Raw genomic sequence first — 25,157 nt, forward strand, 5'->3', positions numbered from 1 at the left:
AAAAGTTATATCAAATCCCTTCCAGCTATAAAAATTACTGAAATGAGAGATAAGACATATTATTGATCAATACTACAATTTTGGAGTTGAATTATTTGTGTGTGAATTCGTATTTCTTTAATATATACTAGATGAAGGAATCTTCATTCTGAGTTGTATAAGTCAAATTATTACAAGCATATTCTTTAACAGAAAAGATTTGATAAGAAAATACGATGCTAAAGATACAATAATTCAATCAAATCTGCACTAATTAATACAACACTATGCAAAGCGCCACCTATGAGAAATATTATCAACAGCCATTGTACTGGGCAGTATAATTTCTAAGCCCTTAGTGTTGAAAAACACATCGTAATGCTAGCAAACATATATTTCCTGAAAAACGAAAAATAATTTAAGAATATTTTGTACCAAAATTCTAATAATTTTAATGATAGAAATTCATATTACATGAAATCGAAAGAAATAATTTTTTCAGCTTTTATAATTTTTGTATCATGATCAAGTGTTTCAATATGTAATTCTAGGTATATTTTTCTGGGTTAGGTTTTCTTAAAATTACGAAAATTTGTGATGAATCTTCCATCAAATTCAACTCTTTTAGCCCGTAACAAATTTGCAACCCTAATTACATAACAGATCATTAATTTTTATTGATCTATTTTCATATTTATAGTTGAAATTCTAGTAAAGATAGTTAACTAGTATTTTTTTAATTAATTAAAAACCAAAGTTTAAAAAGTTTAAATTGGATATCACAATCTTTAAGTTGTGTACACTAACAGTGGTAAATGTCACTAGGCTCTTCCTTTGTCCTAAGACACATGCATTATAAATTCTTCATAAAATTCTAATGAGTTTAATGAAAATTAGAGCTAAAATGGGCCAATAAATAATACAACCTCTCAAAAATAAAAAATAAATTTTCTTCTTAAAGTCAATATTTACCTAAATCTATTGCTAAAAAAAAATTTTGGGGAAAAAAAAAAAAACACGATCAAATCTTCTAAAAAACTTAAAAATTAAACATATAAATACAGCTGCCATTAAGGAAAATTTTATAGATGAAAATTGCCACAAGGGGACACAAAACAATCACAAGGACTTTTCTCATTTCATTATGTGTAAACATACAAATTCAGTTAAAAGAAATTGAAAACTGCATTAATGGCTACAGAGCATGTATAAAGGAAAAAATTACATATAAATCATTACATACCTGGCAAGACTGATGAAGCTGTTTTAATATTTTAGCTAATTTATTGTATTCACCTCGATCAAAATACAGTTTACCAAGTTTAGTATTTGTTTTAAACCAAAGCCTATCATTTTTGGCATCTTTCAAAGCTTCAAGTGTTGTTTCATAAAATTCTTGCAGTAGCTCCATCTGCAATAAAACATCTAAGTATGTAACATTGTATACATATGTTACAATTAAACACTAAAGATGGTAAATTCATCAATCATCCAAAACTATTTGACAAAGCAAGAAATAAATTCACTCTATAACAACTATCTCAAGCTTTAAGATAATGTATGAAAGATACATTTGCCGAATTTTTAGAATTCAAGTTACAAATTCAGGTTGAAGATACGTTTTTACATTCATTTTGAGATCAATTTATAAGTAATGTGCTTAAGCAAGATTTGAGTGTCAAGGATAAAATCAAAATGTAGCCAAATTATTTATTGTTGAGATAATATTAATAAGCTAGAAAACTTTTATAAATTTTCAAACAATGTTTAATATTCAATTTCAAGTTCTGTAAATCAAAAAAAATAATTTAAAATACTTCTCCAAATTAAAAAAATATACCGCATATCTAATCAAAATAATGATTGTAAATTAAATATGTTGAGACAGTGTAATAAATATTTATTACTAAAATCCATAAAAACACCTTTTACAGTTCATTCTACGTGGCATTCATTGTGGTACAACTGCCAAAAGTTACAAAGTTTATAATAAGCAAAAATGAGCTAATGAGCCTAAGTTATTTTATTGCCAGTTACTTTTTAAGGAGAAAAATTGCCATTCAATAAGCACAACTTTTAGCAATATACTTTTGAATATGCATAATTTTTTTCGAGGAAAAAAAAAAGGTAGTGTCTTCATCTCACTTAATAAATTACTGACGTTGTCATTTTTGGAAATTTCATTGCAATTTATTCAATGGAAAACTAACAAAGGGTGCAAAAAAAACACACATATACACATTGATTTACACACACTTCTATATTATTTACTATTTTATTGAAGGTAGCAATATTTCAACATTAATATACTTAGTTTTTCAAACAAATATTCTAATTTAGTATTAATTCAAAATTACTTTCATAACAAACACTTCTTTTCCCCATATAACAGCACTTATTTTTTGTTTTCACAACTACTCTAAGTTATTTTACTTCAAAAATATATAAACATTTCATCTAGAAAAATATATAAACATGTCTCAAATATAGAGATGACATGAAAAATCAACATTTATTAATAAATTTAAGAATAATTTAAGTACCTGTTTGGAGGTTGAAATATAATCTAATATGGAATTAATTGATTTTTCAGAGTAATTTCTCGTCACAGCACTTTTGATATAAGTTAAAAGTTGTTTGTATCTATTCATCATCTCTCCAAATTTACCCTAAATAAATTTTAAAAAAAAAGAGAAAATTAGCTATACAATAGTTACATACACACACAAACAAAATGGAAATCTTATGCTATATTACAGAAACTATCTGTGAGAGTTACATCACAATCATCAATGAGAAAAATGAACATTTAAAATATTGTGGCAATAGCATTTTCAAAAACAAGTTTGAAGTTTATTAAAGAGGGGAAGGTGATTTTAGTTCCGCTGACTCTGAATTTATAATATACACTCATGTATAAACAGCCAAACATATTACTAAACTTACAAAGCACATTTACCTAATTCAGATATCATGTATGTCTCCAATTAATTTTATACCTGATTTCTCTCGGCAAAGGCTTTTAATAGCCTTGAAACTCAAGCAAACCTTGAATTACAATTTAAAATAAAACAAAGTTATAATTACTATATATCCCAGTGTATAAGTCAACCTGTTATATAACTTGACCTCTTAACAATAAAAATTAAAATCTTATACAATAAAACTCAGTGATTTTCAAAATTATTTGTCGAAATCTGGTAGCGATAAAAGGGTTGAAATTAAATTTAAATTTAAAAAAGTCAATAAATTGTTAGATTTCATGTTTGCAGAAAATTTTTCATTTTATTTAAATTTGCTTAGGATCATTTATAGTTATAAGCCTTCGTATTCTAGTATCACAATGAATGATTTAGTAAGACTTCCTTAGGAAAATATTAAGATATCAGTTTAACGAAATTGATTTAGATACAGGATCTTAGAAACAAGATAAAAATTTTACAACAAGATTCTTAAATTAGTAATTTGCATTAAACCCAAATCAATTTTTGGATGGTTTTCAAAACCAAAACAAGTCAGAAACTTTACAAAAACTGAAAGATCTACTGTAGATAAATGAAATGAATTCAATTAATGTGAAGTTCTTAAAACTTTTTTCCTATATCGAGGAGTCGGCCATGCTTAGGAATTTAAGCTGATCCTGGAGATAGTCAAGTCAATTAACAATTCTCAACTTTGCACAGAAAATCGGACAAGAAAAGTTCATCAAGATTGGATCAAAAACAAGGCTGAACCACACATTTCTTACAGCGTAATACGGTTACAAAAAATGGCAAAAGGTAGTGGAAGCAAACATTCTTTTGTTTGGCCATCAAATCCACCCCTTCAGTTTAAAACGGTTGGGACTACGATAAATCAATAAGGAACACTGTATGGTTTAGACAAGAAATGGCAAAAGGAGGTTGTGGAAGCAAACATTCTAGTTTGGCCATCAGGTCCACCCTTTCACTTTAAAATGGTTGAGAGTATGATGGAAGGAAATCACCCGACTATCGCAGATAAGTTCTTCATTGATTTTTTGTTTTGTTTCCCCTACACACTTAAACTGGCTTTGAAAAGTGAAAAGATAGCTGGTTTTGAATCAACAAGGAACACCGTATGGTTTAGAGATGTATTGCAGAAGGACAATTGAACAACTAACTGCTTGATCGCTACATTTCAGCTTCAGCGTTTGTGGCATTTTTATTAACTTTGTGTGAGCCTTTGAACAAGTTTTCTCCATAGAAGCCTGCTCCAGCTCAAGAATTTTCTTGGAAGTAGCCATCAGTATAGATATAGAGCCAAAAATCTTTTAGGCATCTATTATTAATGGCTTCAGGTGCATGAGCTCAATAAAGAGCAGGAATAGTGTTTTTTCTTCTTAGGGCATTAATAGACAGATTTATCGTGAGGATTCTTTTAAGTTCGTAAAACTTACATACCCAAGAAATGTACACATTTAAGACTTGCAAAAGGGCCTTTTGGGAACCGTGGTATTGCTACTTTCAGACACTAATTCCTATTCAGTAAAAAAAAATAATAATACAGCAGAGCAAATTAAAATGTCCAGTAATAAGACTGCAATTTATAATTGACAAATCAATAAAAAATTTTAAAAAAGCCAATTGTTAAGTGTCTGAACTCTCCCTTTCTCTCAAATTCAGTTTTGGACGATTTTCAGTTCCGCCTAATTCAATTTTGCTATAAACAAGTCAAATTGTCAAGAAAAAAAAAAAAACAATATCAAATTAATGTTTATAAGAAACAATATTAAATTAATGAATGAAATGAATTTTCACATTAAAAATCAGTAACTTTAAATAAATTTTTAAAAAATTTTATTAAAAAAACTTAATTGAGAAAAATTAAAAGTCATTACAAACCATTTTGAAGTTTATTTTTATCATTTGTTTCAAAGCCTTAAATCCCCATTCACCTTTCTCACCACCTTCTAAATCTAATACCTACAAAGGAAAAAAATCCAATTTTAATCAACAATAACTTGTAATATTTAAACTAAGTCTTATAAAAATTTTATAGCTTTAAAAAAAAAAATTAGTGGATGACATAGGCAAACAACTCTGAAAATATAAATTCAAAGTTCTAGAACTCCAATACAATACCATCTTTGAGCAGCAAAGTATGTATAGCAATGCATGCATACCAGAACAAATTTAGTACTTTTGTACTTACAATTTTTCATGAGACACCCAATATAATTTGCTTAAAAAAATCATGGTTTGAACTGAAAAAAACATTTTCTGAATAATTTTCAAATTTTATAACTAAATCAAATAATTTAATTTAGATATTCTTCAACAGGCTGCAAAATTTCCTTTTTTCTATTTTTATTTATCTATCAAACAATTTGAGAATTAGGAACTTATATAATATGGAGAAGTTTCGTATCAAAAACTTCTGAATTATTCAAGTAGAATTTTAATTTTCATTAAAAATTTTATGATAACTGATATGAATCCAAAGCATTTTTTCTTTCCTTGAAAATCAAAATGAATATAAGACATTTCAAATTTTTAAATGATGAGGAAATGAGAAAATTTTTATGATTTCTTGAAAAATTACTGAGCACCTAGTTCTTTTCTAGCAAAGAGATATTTTAATTTTATCAAATTAACCTTTAAAGTTTTGAAAAATCTATGCAAAATTTTATGTAACATTTGTAGACATTTTTTATAGCTATATGGTAAAAAATAAACGACGATTCAAGAACATAGGATCATAAAAAATATATTTGACACTTCTTCCCCTTACTTCCTTATATTTAGACAGATACTTCTTTCGATTTTTTAAATCATATGATCTTATCTATATATAGTTTTGTCAACAAAAAATCATTTAAAGATAATTAATTTTATGAGCATCAGACATTATTTCACTACAAAATACATTCAATAAGACGTGAAAACAACTTATTTGCCATGAAAATACATTCAAATAAAAATATAATAAATAACAGATATAACAACTTTCATTGTAAAAACAATTTATCAAGGACAATTGCAAACTTAATGGTCACAACACATCTGCTTCAAAATGCTCATGAAATAAAACTATGTAAGCATAAATTTGTAAGAATATTTTCCAATAGTAACTAAATGGATATGAATATAATTTTTTTTAATATGATTTAATGTAAGCATAAATTTGAAAAAATATTTTCTAATAGTAACTAAATGGATATGCATAGAAATTTTTTTATTACGTTAATGTTCTTAAATTCACAAGCAACAGAATTAAATAATAGTCGCTAATAAAGTTCCTGCTATCTAGGTTTCTTTTCCCGTCAAGATGGGCAAAACCATAACTGAAAATATTGACTTATAGTTGCTTTGATTTTCGAATATATTTCTCAATATTTAATGAAATTCTAACTTTTTTTTACTGTATTTAATATCTTTTCAGAGCAAAGTTACCAATAGCATTAGAGACTTACTTTCTGGAAACTATTAAGAGCAGCCTTTGGATCATCTTCTTTCAGGGACTTAGAATTGTAATATTGATTTTCTAAGTCAACATCAGGTTCTGAGTTACTATCCTCAGAATACTCCTATAAAATTTTTAATGGAATTTATCAGTTTAATAGAAGAACAAATAAAGAAAAATAAATTTAAAGAGTAAATTTACCCAACAGATAAGAATTACAAATATACACAATTATAAGACAAGGTATTTCAATACATTAATCTTACACATTTCTCCCTTTGTAATATGACCGCAGTAACTGTCATAAGCGCCTCCTAGGAAACATTTTTGTGCTTCGAAATAGCTCAGAAATTAGAACAAGTGGAGCATAATTCTAAGGAAAATAACTGTTTTGTTCTGCAAGGATATAGGAAACAGTTCTCACTTGCTTTAATAGTGATAGAATTTTCTTAACTTTATTAAGTGAGTCCACTTTGAAGAGTTTTGAACTTTGTTACGGGAGTTCATATGGATGTTTAATAACTAGCAGTAGGGATGCAATGAATATTCAGCCATTATTCATTATTTGAGACTTTAGCCAAATATTCGGCAAAGTATCTTTCGATAAAGTTTCCCCCCCCCTAAAATCTTATGTTTTACTATAGATTAGAAAATTTTTACATGTATCTGTTCATTTTTACACGTAGCTCTAAAACTTGCAAATTTATGCTCTGGAAGACAAATGGATTGCCCCTTTTTCCTGCACAGTAATATAGATATCAGGTAACATAGAAAACTGTGATTTTCAACATTAAAGCTATGCTTTAAGAACTAAAAACAATTTTTTCTCCATTTCTTTCTTCTTTTTTATTAACTCTCTTCTTTTTATCAGAGTTTCTATTATGATATAGCATTTTTTAAAGAGAGTTTCTAATAAGCATTTTTCTTTCCTAAAAGTACGGCAATGCGAAAAAGTTAAATCAAGGAGAATTTATTGTTTAACATTAGGAATGATTTTCATTTTGGTTTCTATTTAGCCTTTTCTTTTTTGAAAACTTCTGTTTTAATCAATATATTTTAAATATGACACAGCAATTAAGAGAGTTGCTATTAGACTTTACTCCTAATTTCTTTTTAAATAAGATAATTAGAAAACTAAGATGTTTAAAATTTTCTTTCAAGAATTAAGATCTTTATTCTTTCTGTTTCACTTTTATGCATAATATTTTGTTTTTATGAATATTTAATAAATTAAGTCCAGAAATTAAAATTCACTATTTTTTCATGTATATTTAAAAAAGAGTAAATAAAGAAATAGGACAAAAACATTAAAAAAATTATTACAAGTTATTATATTTTACTACTCGACCTGCATCACACATTTAGTCGTGGAATAATCTCGCTAAATACACAGTCAAGGCAAAAAAAATCCTTCTCTTCTATTAATAAAATGTTTCATTTATAAGGCTATATATTAAAAAAATTAATACTTAAAAGTTGAATTAGTTGTGCATGAGAATAGTTTTCTTAACTGTGTCATGTTAAATTAAGTCCTATTTCAAGTAAAAACAGCCCATATTAATATCTAATCACCATAAATCTTTCCACTTTTTCTTTTTTCATTAGACTTACTTATTTTTTAAAAATTTATTGCAACAAATATTTCTATGAAATAAAAAGGCTTGAGAAGATTTATAATTTTCAAACCAATATGTTTATTAGTTCTCGGTGAAACAATGTAAACAAAAGGGTCTAAAACGATTTTTCAAATGTATCAACACATTCTTAAGGCAAGAAAATTGAAAACGTTCCTTAATTAACAAATACTGATAAGTTATTTATTGTTTAATCATTTATAGATATTTACTAGTAATATTTCTTTACCATCCTCTATCATTCTTAATATTATTCTCTAGTGTTATTATTATTTGATATTTTATTTTTATCGCAACCTAACCGAAACTGGCATTTTTTATTATAAAATAATCTTGTAATATCACCTTATCAGTTAACATTTTGTAAAACAATATTGGAAAATTTCATGAAAAACATATTGAAATCGGTATGTAACTTAACAATTTTGAAATTATAACTAAACAGCAAATGTGTGATATTTATTTTCATGGTGAACTTTACACAAAATTATTTCCAGCCAAACCTGTTATTAGGAATTAACTTTTCATAATGTTATTAAACAATCTGACGAAAAACAATTATTTTAAAACAACCAAAACTTGAACAATAAAAAAAAATTTAAAAAATAAAATTAGTATATTAAGTTGCAATGTTAAATGAATAAAATGATCATTAAAATCTAAGGATCTTTCAGTTGAGTTGATTTAAATTTTTATGTAACAATTTTGTATCCTTAAGAAACAAAAATAATACAGTAACAATCTAAAACTTTAAAAAAAATTTAGAATGCAACAAAACAAATTATAAATATAGTTACCAAATATCTAACTTTCTTGTTAGAAGCAAATCATGGATTCTTATTTAGTACTCAGGAAAAAAAAATTAAGGTATTTTTCATAAAAACCTAGGTGGCCTGGGATTTTTCAAGCTATGTTTATTACAGATCAGTTTAATATTTAGTACAATCATGAATTTAAAAAAATTTTACTGCTTTCCTAAAATTTACACTTACTTATTACACATTGAAATATTTAACAAATGTATTTAATTCTTCAAGATTTTAGGAAATAGTTTTCATTATGGATTCAGGTTCAAAAAATTTTTCTGATACTTCTTTTCTTAGGGTTTTACTTAATTCCTATAAGCAGATGCGTTACCAGTAGAACTGAATTTCTTAAATTCTGTCAATTTTGAAGGTTAGTGTGGGTCTTCTACCTAGGAACCTTAAAACTGCTCCCCCAAAGCCCCATTCCTGCCATGTGCAGTATCCCCCTTGTCCACACTATTATTTCCTTTTAGAATGCTTCACTCTCCTCATAGAGTATCATTCAAGGCAAAAGGCAGAATATATTAATGAAAGAACCAGTATAATAATGAAAGGGCATGGTACCTATCTTCCTCTTGCCAGTAGCCCCCTTCACACACATTCCTTTTTGTCTCTCTAAAATGCTCTACTCTATGATAAAAGAACAGCATTTTGTTTTAAAAAATTGAACTGAAAAATTTTTCCTATCAACTATAGTGATGCTGAAAAATTAAGGACTTTTAAAAACTTTGCACCAAAATTAAGTACTTTTAAGGGCCCTTATTTTCCAAAATAAAAATTTAGCAGTTTTTAAGGACTTTTAAGGACTGTGGGAACCCTGTTATATAACCCTTTTATTTAATATAAATGAGTTATTTTAATTTAGGTTTGAAATCATTTGATATTTTGCTTAGATAGTCTTTTTCTGCTTATTAGAAACGATAAAAAGTATTTTTTTAAAGTCACTGATGTTTTAGTGCAATTATAAAATTTCATTTTCATAAAAAAATCATCATCATTCATAAAAAATACTGAATTATGCAATTCAATTTTTATACAATGAATTATTTAGCTAAATCTATGAGAAAAACACAACTTAACCTTTAGAATACAAAACAATTTAGACAATTAAACAAGAGGTAGTAATTGTTCAAAAATTATCAAATATGAGTGAATTAAATTTATTAAGATTTTATATTTTGTTTTCAGTTCTATGTAAAATATTATTCATATCGTTCCAAGTTTTCAATTAAACTTACAACATTAAGTTTTAATTAAACATTTCTTTACATTTTTTGCAATGAGTTTATGCATTATTTTTTGCAATGAGTAATATGAAAAGATTTTATAATTTTTTAAAGATAACTTAATGTATATTTATACAAATAAGTAAGGAAGATAAACTTAAAAACATAGTTCCTCTTCCTTCAGAGCAAATTTTTCAATATAAGGGAAGAAGTGTAACAACCTCTTAAACTTAACACGAAAAAATATACAAACAAGCAAGCTAATGTGATGCTCTCCCCAGTTTCTCATCAGTATTTTAACACTTGGTAGTTTGGCGAGTAAAGGTTTTGAGGCAAAGGCAACCCTGTGATAAATATCGTCTGTCTGGTGAAGAACTGACACTTACCTTTTGCTAGCTAGCTTAGTTGCATAACAACCAAATAAAGTTTAAGTTTGTTGATAATGTTTATTTGCCTGTTAAAGTTATACTAATATTTTGATAAAACTGTTCCAAGAGAATTTAACCTTTTATATTCTCTTCACTAGCATTAGCATATATTTTATACCACTTAATCTTATTAATATTAAGCTCTAAATTTTTTTTAACCAATTACTAATAATTATATTAAAACTCAAACATTTCCCGACAATTCAACTTAGCACATTAAGCATTATCGTTCAGATATCATCACAACACAACTTAATATGAATCCGAGAATGATTGCATACTATTCAAGTGTAGTAAAAGTTTTGTATGATAAATTTTCTAAAATAATTACTTAAAATCTCAAAAAAATTGCACTTTAAAAATCTGGCGAAACTTTCCTAATTTAGAAGTTAGTTTTGAAACCACAAGTATTGGGAATTATGAATTGAAATGTGAACTTTAGGGTGATTAAACCATGGCCACTCTCAAATGAAAACTAAAGTACAATAATTTACACTTTCAATCGAAGATATTTTTGTTCTTAGTAAATAACTAATTAATAAATTGACAATGTAAGCAAAACTTAATTGTACCTTAAATATACATAATTTAGTAAAATTCCAAAAGAAAAACAAACGCGGTTATTGGATTTTTAATAAATTTCATTAATACCCGGTATTTACACAAAGTTATAAAAATCAGGGTATTTTACATGTATAGTCAGGATAGGAGGTCACTGTGACCTCTTAAAGATTTTTTACTATTCGACAAGTTTTGATTGGCCATTCGGCATGTTTACGAAAATTCATTTTCTCTTTTTTTTTTGAAAACGTAAATGAAATTATTATGTATTAGAGCTTCATTTGACTTTTTTGCTGGGAAAATAAAGAAAGCATAAGTATAGTTTTAGGTATTCATTTCAATTCTTATATCAAATCTAATTCCCTCCTTGCCACTGAAATGCCCATTTGTCAATCATTCGCATGGAGCTCCTATTTCCCAATAAAAATTGGTCAGTTTCATCAGAAAATGAGAGATGCCAATTAGCTCATCTTCGAAGCTCCCTAGCACCTCCTTTATGAAAATGAAAAATTCAAAAGCTACAACCATGAATAGGTAAATACAATTTGATTAGTTTTATATGCAAATGTTGCATGAAGTTAAAAATAATTTAATTTTATTACATACTGAAGAAACTTATCTTAATTTTTTAACACATTAAAATTTTCTATGATTACAAAAATTCCTAAAAAATACTAAGTGGAATGTACGTTCAATTATCTCTGTATATTAAGAAAAAAATTCGCTAACGGCTGTTTTAGAAAATTATTATCAATCTTGCTTTTCACTATCATAACATAATTCAAAAATTACTAGATAAAACAATGTGATACATTTCACTTTCTAGAGAAACGATTAAAGGACATTCAGGTATAAAATGTTATTAATGCGGTTACTATTTTTAGAGTTATTTTACGCCAAAGTTTAAGATTTTTTTTTTTCTTTTTTTGTACAGTCATTCAGTGTAGCAAAAACTATTTTGCGGCAATGAATTTCTATATCTGGATACAGCTTGAAATCCATGCTTATAATAATTGACAACTCTCAACAAGCATTTTTTTGAAAATTAACACAGCTCAAAACGTGTGTCTAAGGAAAGCTTCAAACTTTTCCACTCCAAAGCTAACATGATGTCAGACTATCTTTCTATTTGGTATTATACTAGTTACCATTAAAATTCATTAATAAAAAACAATAATTTCAGGCGATTATGCAGCAATAACTTTTTATATTTATTTACATTTTACATAGAGCACATTTTATACTGTATGCTATCCAAACAGTGATTCTTGTAAAATTCATTGATCATATTTTCTCTAAACCAATATCTAAAGTCAAATGTTTAAATAATATTGTATTCACACAGCATTATGATTTTAAGTGATATGCAGTATTAAAAAATTAATGTCACAAATGCAAAATTGTCAAATTTCTTATTACATATCCTACAGAAAAAAAATAGATAAATTCCTTACATTTTTTTCTTCTTTTTAAATATTTAAAGAATTCCTATCTAACTAAATGATATTTTAGTTTAGATTAGTTAATTGTTTTTACGACTAGAAACCTGCACAGTGTAGAATAAAAATTAAAAAAAAAAAACAGCTTCATTCTCCTTCTTCCTAATAAACACAGATGAATAAAAAATTTAATATCCTATGTTTATACAACATTTAACATGTTTCTCATGCATTCCCTAATTTTTACCAGCTTCTTACAGTAACAGAGGAACAGTTTTGGAAATATCATCTCTGGAAAAAGAGTAACATTGATGAACTTTCCACATTGCTATTACTACACAATGTCAAATTTTGAATTCGACATTGTGAATCAAATTTTAAATCAAAATTTTGAATTTTGAAACAAAAATCAAATATTTACCAACAAAACGTTAACATATAGTTGGCCCTTAAAATAACCTATTTTAATTAAAATATGTTATAAAAGGCTACAATGAAATTGAGAAAATTAGCATCAATGAAAAAATTTTAACAATTTGTTGACAAACTTTGCAGTTAGCAATTGTAAGAAAATATGTGATTGATTGGCATTGCTGAGAAAAATACTACAAAAGCTTTTCGAAAAAGAGTAACATATAATTTATTAAATTATGACTAACTAATTTGTGGAGAATTTTATGAAATTAAAAATACTGAAACATTTTTAATCATTTAGTCAAAAGAAAGCAAAAAACTTAAAGCATCGGAACAAACTTGAACGATAGACGGATTCAACCAACAGATTAGAAGTGAAACAAATGCTACTTTTATAAACCGAAGCACACCACAATCTTTGCCTCTCCTAAACTGCATAGTCTCATCTCATCTAAAATGCATAGACTCCAATATGGTTTCTCCATTCATTTAGCAATCATGGGTTTTATGTGGCATTCTAGTTTAACAGGGTATAATGGAGTAAATTTTGACAAATACAAAATATTGCTAAGTTGATATTTCAACTGTTTGGCAATAAATGTCCATCTAAAAAAAGTTGGTATAACAGATCATAAAATAATTTAAATTAAGAAAATCTATAAAAAAATTCCAGCTTCTCTTTAAAATTCCCTGATTTTTCCAGGTTTTCATCTAAAATTTCCCCGACTTTTCCAGGTTTTTTTCCATTATAAAAAAATTCCTCGATAATTCCAGGTGGGTGGCCACCCTGATTATGAACATGAAAGTTTTATTTCACGTGCTTGAATCTTCACTCTATCGCTCACAACTCGAGCAGATTGCATCCAAACATACTATCTAGTTTTTGATCATTTTTTTCGGCGATTATTGCTTCAAATTTTTACTTTTCTTTTACCAAAAACTCAATGACTGTCATTGCCCAGGTTTTAAAGATACTCTTGTGATTTTTCAAAAAATACCCATATTATTACAATAACAGTATTCACTCATTGAGACGCTCAGTTTGCGCCGATTTTCTCGTTATTCCATTTAGTGTTCCTATCGTTCTTTCAACAGTATAGAGTATAAGAAATTGAACAATTAAAGAATAGGTAAATACAAATCTGGTGTTTTTATAAATACAACTTTATTTTATGTGAAACTTAAATCTTTTTTTCCCTTTTAATCGGCAAATTCATAGATTTTTCAGCATTTTTTTCTTTCACTTTCTATAGCTACCTAATTCCAAGAGGTTTTTTAAATTCCAATCATTTCTCGGCTGATATTTTTTCTACACATAAAATTTGAAACAATCTCTCTAAATGTTTTTAAATATCAAGATATATTTCTGACAATCAGAGAAGTTCACATAACACATTCGAATATTTAATTTTTAACACAATGATTCTATGATTTTCTTTGGCAATTATTGCTTATGATAGTTTGAAAGAACCAATATTTTAATACAATACTATTTATTACAACACATTTAGTAATCTTTTTTTGAAGAGTCCAATTCCCATGATTTTGCATTCACTCTTTTTTTTTTTTGGCAAACTATTACAGATTTTATGATTACAGTAAATAAAAATGAATGGACAAAAAAAAATATGAGAATATCACCCATAATAATAGAATAAAAAAATATTACATATTCAATTAAAAATTTATATAAAATTTTATTTTATCTAAATTGTTATTTTTGCAAACACAATGCTTCTGCTACTTTGAATTAGTAACATTTGTTATTATTAAAAGTATCTATTAAAAAGATATTAGTGCTTAAGAGGCTTGTCGCAGAAAGCCTGAAAAAATTCTGCCACAGGGTGCACAAACCGCCTTTACTTCCTAGACATGCTGGTATCTGTAGATCTGAAAGGCTTCATGCCATCAATGTGTATTGAATCCCGCTTCTTCACAACAGTTTATTACCTTTCTAACTGATTAATCTAGACTCATTTACAAGAACGATTTAATAAATAAAAATTTAAAGAATAAAACCTTTTTATCAATGGTGAAACATTGCATATAGTGCAAATAACTTTAGCAACAAAATAACTTTTAAATGAAGCAAATGAATTACATACTTTTATTGACGCATGTTTTGATCAAAGTAGGAATTTCATTCAGGAAAATGCTAATTACTCCCTCCTAAAAACATAAGTTCACCACACCCCTTTACGTTCTTGTCTTATTTTTTTTTTTTTTTTATAAAAATCACTGATTACATTGCAAGTTTACAACGTCAGTGTTTTCAAAATGTAACATACAAGAATGTATAAGCACATTGTCATTCTAGACGCTGCAAATCAATATGATTGAGTATTATTTAAAGATACAAAGTTGAGGGGAAAAAAAACGTTCAGACAAAAGAGAAAATATAATGACTAGATATGGCAGTTTTAATATTGAATAAATAAATAACATACCAATAAATGTATAGTGATAACTTACGTCAACGACAAAATTTTTAACTAATTTTATAAAATTATGTCAATTTAGTACAAGGTTTAAGAACGCAATCATTTCTATAACAGTAAATTTAAACATAAAAATGGGATTTTAGAAATAATACATTGCGTCAATAATTTCCTTTGAAAAGCATAGTCTCGCTGGAGTATGCTTTCTAGAGCAGTGAATTGATAAACAAATCGGAGTAGTAAATTTACAAACAGATTTACTGTCACTTAGTTTCGCATCTTTGTTATACGGAACATATCTACAGAAATAAAAACAAAATATCATAGCATTACCTCATTTCAGTGAGTATTTTAAATAATACCGGTTTTACACTAGAGGCGATTAAGAATTAAATAGAAATATCAGACAAAATAATATAAAACGAAATGGACAACCGGAGCAATTAAACTTAATGAAAACAACTGACTAACATATATTATCATTTTTAACAAATACTTTTTTTAAAATATGCAAAATTATTTTCTTATTTTGTGGGGATTAGCAATCATTAGCAGTCATGCGAAATTACCAAATCATAATCCTCTTCATCATCGCACATGAAATCATCCTCGGCGTCCGACATGTTTAGTTTACTTATCAACAACACGTTGCCATTACACTGATATCATTTTTGCAAAGTGAACTTATAAAATGAAAGTGTAGTTTCAAAAATATAATAGCTATAAAAACATTAAATTTCCTGAATAATATTTTATGCTTCCAAAGTTATATTTATCAAAACATCTTACACACACAAAAAAAAACTATTTATTTGTGTGAAAAAAAAATTGTGGCAACACAATTTTCTAGACGATGATGTAAGCAAATGTACGGGTATTGTTGACGTATTCAATACTTGTCATATCGCGTGATGTTCTAGAAACTTCTAAACCAGATCAGAAGGGCGTCGTTAGCCATTTTAAACATAGTTAACATTTGCGCTGGATGCTTTTGTCTCAGAAAATTTTTAACAGTTTATTTGAAAAAAACTATTAAATTACTACTTATACAAGAAAGTTATCTGTTACTTCTTGTTCGTCTTTGAAGGTAAGAACCTTTTTTTTTTTAGAGAGTAGTGGAATTTGATGACTGCATATCTAACACTTATGTTTTTTAATTTAGTAAAAGTCTAGGGAAAAGTTTATCTCCTGAAGACAGGTAAGCAGTAAACAGTTTTACCATCACATTTTTCATTTACCTCTACCTTTCATAAACAAACTTTATTCATTATAGGGACTATGTGTTGACAACTGCTTTTCCGAGTTATCATCGACGTAAATGTTCGCCTTATCTATGGGGTACTCTCTGAGCAGTTATTGAAGTGATGTAATAAATATGTTGATACTTTTACCTTTCTCCAATTCAATCATTTTATTTCTTTTACAGAAATAAAGTGAAAATTATAGAAAAAAATATATTTTATGCTTGTTCTCTTGCTAAATGCGCATTTAATGGATTATAAAGATAAGTAGCTAACATCATTAAAGGAATGTTTCAATGACTTAGATTTTGTGGACTTCCTCTACCTTTGAACTAGTTACCTATAACATGTGTAAACAAATCTGTTTACCCATTATACTGCATAAAAGACGTGGATTATAGATTATCGGCAGGTACTCAGCTTATCTTTTTTGCCATGGATGATGCTCAAGGTGTTACCTATTTTGCCTTGTCTGATGAGCAACATTACCCGCAGACATCAAAGGGTGGACCGTGTTCCCACAACAGAAGCCAAAATGCTGTGAGGAACATCCGTGCCTTCGTCGAATTTGTTTACCTGCGGCCGTTCGCTTTGTCACGCACGGTACTGGCTGAATGATTAGTGAACGATATAAAAAAATGGTTATGAAGATTATCTCAAAGTACCATACCCAGTTGAAAACATCATCCTTGGATCAATTATAAATAACAGAGGAGGGTCATTCCATGTCAAATCATACAGGATTTTACAAAAATGGCACCCACCGTCTCGGATTTTGATGAAAATTTGTACACTTATAGAATTTTTTGTGCTGATTTCAAAAATATCAATTATATTTAAATCGGTTAAGGGGTTTAAAAGTTATAAGCATTTGTATTTTTGCCAAAATGGCACATTTGCCGCCATTTTGATTCATACATCAAAGGCTATTAATGATTGTAACTCACCTTATATTTGTGATAGAGCAATAATTTTTTTTTTATTTTGTTCAGAATAAAGTAATCTGTCATATAAACACTTTTTTTTGCAAATAAGTATCTTACTTAGTTAGTAAATGGGTCTGTTTTGCAGTTTTTTGATCAGCGGAGTTGAGTAACTTCAGGAGATTATTTCTGGCAACTCGCCCCCTTCAATTTCAAAAATATTTTATTCAAAGATAGTTGAAAGTGCAAACTAACATCTGATATAAAAATTTTGATGGGCCGTTCACTCACTTTTTAAAAAAAAAAATTTTTTCTTATGAATCATTATGCGCTAAAAGTACTCGTAGTTTGATGATTTATAGTCCTTAATTATAACTAGAGTATAATAAAATGATATAAAAAAATGTGAATGGTAGAAAAATATGTAAAATAAAGTAATCATTTATTAAATTTTTTTTTTTTGTTTCTTTGAGCCCTCAAAAAAGAAAAGAAAGACAAAATTTTAGAATGAACAAAATTTCACCTTTTTTGCAAATAAATTTATCCAGAATCATATAGTTTTGGTAAATGAGAGGGATCAGAATCTAAAAAAAATATAAATAAAAGTTTCTCTGAAAGAGTAGAGGGCAGTGCCAAATAATAAAAAGCAGCCATTAAATTTTTTTTTTAATTGAACTAACTTTGATCTTTATGGAAGGAGAAAATCATTGTACACTTTAATTTAATTCAAACATTTTGTCTGATTCTAAAATGTAATTAAATGTAAGACCAAATTATGAATATTTGAAGTTAATTTTATCCTTTTATTTGTCACAATGATTGTTATGGTAATGAGATACCCCTACAAAATTTCATTTGAAACACTGATAAAGTTAAACTATTTATTATAATTATATTGAAATGAAATGATTTTATATCACTAACTATAAGATAATTTGCATGCTCTTATTTCATCACTAATACCTGCAGGCCCTTTTTATTCTCAAAAACTTTTATTATAATTATATACATCCAATTTTTAAAAAAAAAACTTCTGAATAGAAAAAAAAAATACTGAAAACTATTGACACATTCCATCTCTACCTTCCCAAAAAAGAAATTTGACTAATCAGAATGTATCATCTGCCAGAACATTTCTGTTTGCTCCAATCAGAATTGAGTGTCATGTAAAATTTATTTTCTTTCCAATCAGTAAAATTGTATTTCTTCCATTTATTTAGAACAGAACAGAAATAAATAAGTTTTCAAAAGTTTTAAATGTATCAATTTGATACTTAAAAAAGAGTTTTATTATGAAAACCCAAGTATTATATAGTATTGGATTAACTTTGAAAGATTTTAAGTGCAGTTTAAACTCATAGAAGATTTTAGAACTTTCTTCAGAGAATATATAACTTATTTCATTTAGGAGCAATTTAGATTTTAAGGAAAGTTCAACTATATGCCTCATACATAAGGAGTATCTCCTTTATCAGTATGAAATATATAGGGTGACCAGGGATAATTCACAATCACTCTGTTTCTGGGGTAAATAATGATCACCTAAGTTTTATTTTAAAAATTTTTTTTTTAAATTGGAGACATGGACAAGAATGCTTGTACATTTTACTAAAGTATAACTACATTTACTTAATTATAGTTTTTTGTTTAATCTAACAAAATAAGTATCTTTTAAACTGCTTTCTGTATTTTCCATTTTAAAGATGGGTTTCAAAATGTGCACATTTCTGCAAAGATCCCCTCCTTCTCTTAATAATAAATATTTTGAGTTACTTTCTTTTTCTTTGATATAAAAATAGTGTAAGTTTTTGTTTAATTGTTTCACATCTACTGTAAGCATTATAATTAATTATAGGAAACTATATCAAATGTTGCCCCCCATGGGGTAATTATTGATCACTGGGGTAATTCCTAATCATTGTCATTTCTTTTTATAAATAGTATTAAAAATAGCTAATTGTCTTTTCTTAAATGGCAGTTCATATTTATTAAGTGGAACAACCATTAAAATATATTTTAACTGTAATCACAAAATTTGTTTATTAACTGTATACAAGACAAATGTGTTCTGATTTGTCCCATTTCTGGTTTGCCTTACCTTGCTTCTATCTTAATTTTATGTGTGTACATTGTTAGAATAATTTTTAAGTTTATAAATTTGCCTAATATAAATATGGTGAGAAATTATAACACTAAAAAAGATACTAAGCTTCTAGAAAGCAAAATTAGTGAATTTCTTTTAATGATTGAAAATGAAATTTCAGTGTGAGAGCTACTGTCAGAGCTGTTGACATACCTTACTTAACTTTACACTCTCACTTAATGAAGTTAAAAAATCCAGCAAAAGTAACTTATGTGGGAACTCTTTCTTATATTCCAACAGAACATGAGAATGAGTTGGCTGCTTGCCTAAAATGTATGGCAGGATGCAAAGATTTTTGGAAAATTTAAAGTGTTAATCTTTATTCTTTGCTTTTAAAGAAATCGTTTTATTAGCTGCTTAAATATCTCTTTGGTTTATTTGTTTGATCTTGATGTCTTATTTGTTAATTACCATTGTATAATTATTTTTAAACAACCCCTTTACTATAAAAACTGGTGATCAGTAATTACCCCAGAAGTGATCAAGAGAAGGAGTAATTTCTGATCACTAAGAATTTAAAATCTTTTAAATTCTAATTAGATTTTCCAACAAAAGAAGGTAGCATAGGACTCATCTCATATAGTCTCAAACTTCCAGTAAATATTGAAATTCTATCTTGAATAGTTTTTTCACAAAGTAGATGTTTGCATTTTTTGATCAGGAATTATCCAAGGTCACCCTATATAAGAAAATGAAAAAAAATTGTGACTTATTTAATTCTCCTTCCAATAAGACCAAGAAAGTCTCCCTTCATGTCATAAGTGTAGATCAGGCTAAAACATACAGAGCTAAATTGCAAATTTCAGCAATTCCTGACCAGAAATTGTGTTTGTCTTGCTCAGTCTTAAATTTTTTCCTTTCTTCTTTTCTTTTTTGAGGGGGGGGGGAGGGCTCAAAGAAAGAAGAAAGAAATAATTTAATAAATGATTACTTTATTTTACATATTTTTCTACCATTTACATTTTTTTATATCATTTTATTATATTCTAGTTATAATTAAGGACTATAAATCATCAAACTACGAGTACTTTTAATGCATAATGATTCATAAGAAAAATATATTTTTTTTAAAAAGTGAGTGAACGGCCCATCAAAATTTTTGTATCAGATGTTAGTTTGCACTTTCAACTATCCTTGAATAAAATATTTCTGAAATTGAAGGGGGCGAGTTGCCAGAAATAATATCCTGAAGTTACTCAACTCCGCTGATCAAAAAAATGCAAAACAGACCCATTTACTAAAAAAGTAAGATACTTATTTGCAAAAAAAAGTGTTTATATGACAGATTACTTTATTCTGAACAAAATAAAAAAAAAATTATTGCTCTATGACAAATATAAGGTGAGTAACAATCATTAATAGCCTTTGATGTATGAATCAAAATGGCGGCAAATGAGCCATTTTGGCAAAAGTATAAATTCTTATAACTTTTAAACCCATTAACCGATTTAAATATAATTGATATTTTTGAAATCAGCACAAAAAACTCTATAAGTGTACAAATTTTCATCAAAATCTGAGACGGTGGGTGCCATGGCTGGATGAACTGACATGGAATGACCCAGGAGTTGGCATGTAGCATTCACTATTTCGAATGAATTTAATTAAATAAATAAAAAATATTTGACTCTAATACTAAACCAGTATTTTCATACCAGTCAAAAACCTGGTGCAATTTAAAACAATACAATTGAGTTAGATTTTTGTCTAATGGAACAGAAGAACTCTTAGTGTGAAATGGTTCCACAAAATTATTCGAAATCAGTAAGCAATAAACAGAATTTAAATTGATGGAGCACAAATGGTGGCAGGTTGTTACACTATATCAGAAAACTGAAGATTTAGAAATAAACAAGCACAAGCTTGTGCACCTCTTGGTAATTGTAAAAGTGGTAGACATAAAATGACATGGTGCATAACTACTATTAAGAATGAAAAACAATGCAAAAGGTATGAAAAGAAATAAAGTGCTTGGCCATGTGATAAAATCCTAATGCTTCTTATAGAATAGGTTCATAAGGAGAAGGTACTTGTTCCCTATTATCATTTGGATAATTATCGCCTGTAGCAACCAAATGCAAAGTATACAAATATGTTGTAGTAAAATATTCTGGTGAAATTATAGTATACCTTACATCGATTGCTCCACTTTTGATTTTGAAAAAATGCTGCATTTGATGTTACAAATTTAAAAAGGATCCTAGCTTTCTGTTGGAAGATAGAGTAGTACAGATAAAATGTCGTTAGGATTATCATTAAAATTTATCTGGTATATCTGGAAATTCCTTCTGAATTTGAGTGGGCATCCAATGGTCTGATCTTTTGCTATTCCCAATTAGACAAAATTTATCGATCTTCAAATAATTTGCAATGAAAAATTATGTCTTCATCTTGACTGCAATTTGTATTTCTTTTTTTTTTTTATTTATTAATGAAATGGTTCATTACTTATGTTATTTACGGATTCAAATAGTTATGTGTTAAATTAATACCTCAATGATATATTGATGGATAACAAGCAACAATATCAGCTACAATATATATATTTAAGTGAAACATCCCATAGTCTTTCTTCAAGATTACTGCTATTTACTTATTTGAATTCGACACAAGTATATTTATACAAATGTATAAATATGTTAAAAATGCACATTAGCTAAATTAATATCACACTGTTAATTTTTTGAATAATGAATATATGAGCATGATAAATTATTTGTTTTATTGTAGTTTAGACTTTAAAAAAATCTTTGTGGATAGGTATGGAAGCAGGGAATTTTTCTATCAGGCAAAAATTTATTCCTTATCCGTCTTACACATGCATCCAACTCTTAAAAAGAGTTCAATGGCAGATATCGAGATTCTCGAAAATAAAATCTTATATTTTACTGATCACCTTGATCAGTTACAAGATTTAAAGATTTGATGAAATTAGAAATTCCGGATTGGATTTTCGATCCTTTCTCTTTTAAAGTTGTGGATAAGCTCACTTCCTCTTTGTAGACTAAGGTTTTAGATTTGAAGTATGACTGTGAGGCTAAAGTCGTCTTTAAAAAATATGGTTACGAGTTATCTTGGGTAAAGCTTATGGATACTTATCCACAATTGTGGAAACAAACTGAGCCGCTTCTCATCTTGTTCCCGTCAACATATTTAGTGGAGAGAGGATTTAATTCTGTCTCCCAGCTGCTCACAAAGCAAAGAGATAGGTTGGACATTTGATTCAATTGCCTTTAAATCTGACGAGCATAAAACCTGACATTCAAGCTTTAACTTGAAATACACCAAGCACAGGGCAGTCATTGAAGTAGTAAAAGTGTACTTTCTCCCTCTTAATTTTTTTTCCTCAAATTTTAGTTGTTAACGTTTTAACTTTTTCTTGATTACATTAAAATATGAATTTAAAAAAATTCACTTTTGTTTTTATTATTCCGTTTTAAATATCATTTCTTTTTGAAGAAAAAAAGATGCACAATTTTTTTTAATTAATAAAAATGACAGGATAAATGTGCCTCCTTATTTGCATTACAATTAAAATCAAATAACATAGCATATTTTCAGTGTTTGGTTGCTCACAAGCAACAATGAATGTTTTTTTGAGCAAAAAGAGAAAGGGGCGATAGGTGTCAGCCAACCCCAAGAGGGGGGGGCGATGGTTCACAAAAGGTTGGGAACCACTGGTCTACAACTTTTAAAATTATAAGTTTATGATATGCATATATATATTTAAAATGGGCTGGAAAAATTCATTAATCACAGATGTTCAAAGCTGTGGATTAATTATGAAGATAATGGATTAATTTTATTTGGGTCACCAGTTTTTTTTTTTCATTGGCTGATTGTTTAAACCTTTCTGGCAATCAAAACAGCTGCGAGATTGTTGGTGTAAATGAATAATAGCCTTCATTTAGTCAGAAATTAAGCCTGTATGGAGAAATAAAACTGTTTAATAACATTAACTTGAAAAAAGACATTGCACTCCTGCAGGGTAACAGAAAGACAATGAAAATTAAGAATACGATATAACAGTCTTAAGTTCAAGTTAAAGACATCATGTGATATGCATGGCTAACCAACAGCAAATGAGAAAAAGCTGGCTAAACGCTTGTAGCCTATGACATTGCCAGCATAAGTTGTATGCATGAAGATGTGTCACGAAAGAACAAGTATGCAATTTGATTAACGAAACAAGTAGAAAAGTTCTAATTTTTCAGATACAATCATACAGAGTAAAATCCATTTTAGTATTTATCTAAAACTAGTTTCTGAAATGAAACTATAGGTATTCCAAATAAATGTGCTGGGATATGTGTATATCTTGATCTATCGCACCAGGTGCAATTGCCAAGGTTTTAGATCAATTTTTAAATTCAAAATTTATTTATTTTTTTAAAAAGCATGGATATTTCCTTGGTGATTATTTTGCTGTGTAACAATACAAAAACATTTCAGTATGTATCACATTCTATGTACTGCATTTATTGCATTTTAGTGTTTTTCTTTTTTAGCATTTCTGTACGAATGAAAATCAACTACGAAGAAGTGTTTGCTTTAAAAAAGCTGGCATGGATTTGATGAAGTGTATATAGGAGCTGCTATGAAATAAGTTTCAAGAGATTAAATTACGTAGTAGTTGTGCATTTGTATTACTGGATTAAAGCTTAGCAGGATCTTAAGCAATTGAAGGTAATTGATATTTTTATGTTTAACTCTATTTTGTGCTTGCCAAAAGTAAACTGTCCAATTTTTTATTGATTTTTAAACATTAAATGATTAGAATTTGATAATATAGTTCTTTAATATATTTCTATTGTTCGAGAATGCATTTTATAATTGAATAATTGTGAGCAAAATTTTTTTAATTTCGCTTATGAAGTTATGGAGCTATGATAAATTAAAAGTAAGATTGATAAATTGTTATTAATAAGTAATTTGGCTTAATAAATATTTACTGTAAGTAATATTTTGAATGGAATGTCTTCGAATAAACCAGATATAGTCGTGTTCAAAAAATTTTCAATGTGCTTAAAATGTTCTTGAAATATGATGAAATTAATACTCAAAAAATAAAATATTTAGAGATACTCAATTTCTGCCCTTTTGAAATTAAGCCAAAAAATTCCTCAGAGTTTTGTTAATCATAAGGATCGATTAAACGTTCCCATTCACTTATTAAATATTTTCATGTAGGTTTGGAGTAGTCAACAATCACAAAGCTTTCATCGCCATAAAATTTCAATTTCTTTTTTTATAAATTTAAGAAAATAATAAATTGACCTGAATAGTCTTCCACACTAATTTCATAGAATTATTCAAACTTTTTCTTGTTTTGTGTTTATCATTTAAAATTTTCAGTTCTCTTAAGTGATTTCATGAGAAAAACTAAATAATTCTCTAGAGACAAGATTTTAGAAAACTGTAATTTTTTTATTTTACTTTTTTACACCCTGTTACTTTTTTAAAATTATAGTTTAACTAATTATAATTTTGTATTAAAATTAT

At 27.6% G+C, this 25,157-nt stretch overlaps 1 protein-coding gene and 1 long non-coding RNA gene across 4 annotated transcripts in view; one reads left to right on the forward strand and one right to left on the reverse strand.

The window, feature by feature from the left end:
* LOC107452285 (COP9 signalosome complex subunit 2 alien) overlaps positions 1-16,056 on the reverse strand; it is a 42,975-nt gene extending 26,919 nt beyond the window's left edge. For 2 of the 3 annotated variants that reach the window (XM_071183357.1, XM_016068647.3), the window contains exons 1-5: positions 15,918-16,056; positions 6,413-6,526; positions 4,842-4,922; positions 2,523-2,648; positions 1,223-1,390 (exon numbers count right to left, since the gene is read on the reverse strand). In XM_071183357.1, coding sequence (XP_071039458.1) covers positions 1,223-1,390; positions 2,523-2,648; positions 4,842-4,922; positions 6,413-6,526; positions 15,918-15,971 — 543 coding nt within the window. In that variant the 5' untranslated portion in view covers positions 15,972-16,056. Of the gene's footprint in view, positions 1-1,222; positions 1,391-2,522; positions 2,649-4,841; positions 4,923-6,412; positions 6,527-15,681 lie in introns of all 3 variants that reach the window. The other variant, XM_016068648.3, reaches the window with a different exon arrangement.
* Positions 16,057-16,144: 88 nt separating this feature from the next.
* Positions 16,145-24,343, forward strand: LOC107452284 (uncharacterized). The gene is made up of 4 exons (XR_011637266.1): positions 16,145-16,435; positions 16,511-16,546; positions 16,622-16,714; positions 24,164-24,343. It is a non-coding gene; the product is annotated as an uncharacterized lncRNA (long non-coding RNA).
* Positions 24,344-25,157: the final 814 nt, after the last annotated feature.

This window comes from Parasteatoda tepidariorum, chromosome 7 (assembly GCF_043381705.1).
Source record: "Parasteatoda tepidariorum isolate YZ-2023 chromosome 7, CAS_Ptep_4.0, whole genome shotgun sequence".
NCBI lineage: Eukaryota > Metazoa > Arthropoda > Arachnida > Araneae > Theridiidae > Parasteatoda > Parasteatoda tepidariorum.